General features: G+C 29.2%; 1 protein-coding gene across 1 annotated transcript in view; it reads left to right on the top strand.

Annotated features, from left to right (window-relative positions):
• CFAP47 (cilia and flagella associated protein 47) overlaps nucleotides 1–1,616 on the top strand; it is a 573,852-nt gene that overhangs the window by 367,274 nt on the left and 204,962 nt on the right. Inside the window, exons 43-44 of the mRNA XM_012642083.1 lie at nucleotides 96–239; nucleotides 842–1,015. Coding sequence (XP_012497537.1) covers nucleotides 96–239; nucleotides 842–1,015 — 318 coding nt within the window. The remainder of the gene's footprint in view (nucleotides 1–95; nucleotides 240–841; nucleotides 1,016–1,616) is intronic.

Raw genomic sequence — 1,616 nt, 5'->3', positions numbered from 1 at the left:
AATATATAACCGTGTTAAAATTATCAAGAATTAATATTTAATTCAAATTCATCAACATCATCACTGATGTTTTTGTACGTTTTTTCACTCTTTAGGAAAATAAAACAAACAAGGAATGGAGATATCAAGTTACTATAGAAGGAGAATGGTTTTATGGACCTTCGGTTTTACATGTTGGACCAGAAAAAACTGTGGAATATCCTCTCACATTCAGACCTATTTTTGAATGTGAGATTATGGTATGAAATCATTGATTTTTTTTGCCAGTATTAATATGTCAATGAACTAATGTATTTTAGTCTATTTAATTGATGATAAAACTTTTCTTTTGCAAAAAATTTATATTTTCTGTGAATTTGATCATTTTTTTGTTGGAAACTTTAATAAATATTTTAACTTGAGGGGTAAGCATTCTGAAAGTTGCAATGCAATTGTCTGTGAATACTTATATTCAGATTATTTTTAGAGAACATGGTGAACAGAGTAAAAATCACTGTTCCTTTTGTTCTCATTCAGTAAGGAAATTGGTACATCAGAAAATACTTTGCAAAGATAATGTTTCTTTGACAAGGAGGTAAACACACATATAATTGCTATGTATGTGAATGCCTACATACACACTGTAACTAAGAGACAGTAAAGAGAAATAAAGAGCTTTTCACCAGAAGTTTATCTTTGTTTGTTCAGCAGAAGCGTTTATATGTGAACTGGAAAAGTCAATGGCTAACACCTCCTTACAAGTTCATTTCATTAACCAGACCCAAGATTGATAGGATAGCAGAGGTTGTTTGGCATTGAACTATGATTTCTATGGACCTGAAATGTGGCTGATTTGTCATAGGGTAAACTTGTTCTACGAAATGAAGTAGATGGTGTGGAGCACATGTTTCACATAAAAGGGATTGGAAAAAAACCCCTAGCCGTGGAACACATCACCTTGGAATGTGAAGTGGGGGAAACAATAATTAAACACATAATGGTGCCTAATTATACAAATAGTCCCCTAAAATTGGAGGTAAGAATTCTCTTTTTAGTTTGAAAATGTTTTCTTCTGAATATATATTGAATTTAACTATATGAAATATAATAATTACATGAAATTTTTTAAACATTTAATTTTACTTGATCAGGTGAAGCAATGTCACATAAAGAGATGGTTACAATTCTACCTTTTGTTAATACAGCAGCTATTAAATTTCATTTCAATTATAAAGTTAAATTAGTATCAAACATGTTTTATATTTAAGTATTAGTACATAATCATAAAATACATTAAAATCTACTTATTTGAGTCATGTGTATTTTTGCTTAAAGAAATTATACATGATAAAAGGTGTTATCAAAAAATTTAGAAATAATTTTTCAAATTTTAATGTCAAATCTATAGGCACAGCAAAATTTCAATATTGTATTCTATCATTTACTTGTGTGAATAATAGTGGAAATGTTAAGAAATGCATAACTGTTTACATCTTTATTTTTTATGAAGTTTCCTACTCTGTCCTCCTCACTGGATTTGTTTAAACCAATCTTTAGATAAAATTTTTCACCCTTCACTCTCATCTTTATCTACAAATTGTTGTGTGCCCGATAGGATCCTCAAAAGACACTTCAAA

This window comes from Propithecus coquereli, unplaced genomic scaffold (assembly GCF_000956105.1).
Source record: "Propithecus coquereli isolate 6110/MARCELLA unplaced genomic scaffold, Pcoq_1.0 Scaffold173, whole genome shotgun sequence".
Lineage (NCBI taxonomy): Eukaryota > Metazoa > Chordata > Mammalia > Primates > Indriidae > Propithecus > Propithecus coquereli.
The sequence above is the reverse complement of the archived record's forward strand: the minus strand, read 5'-3'. Positions and strand labels throughout refer to the sequence as shown.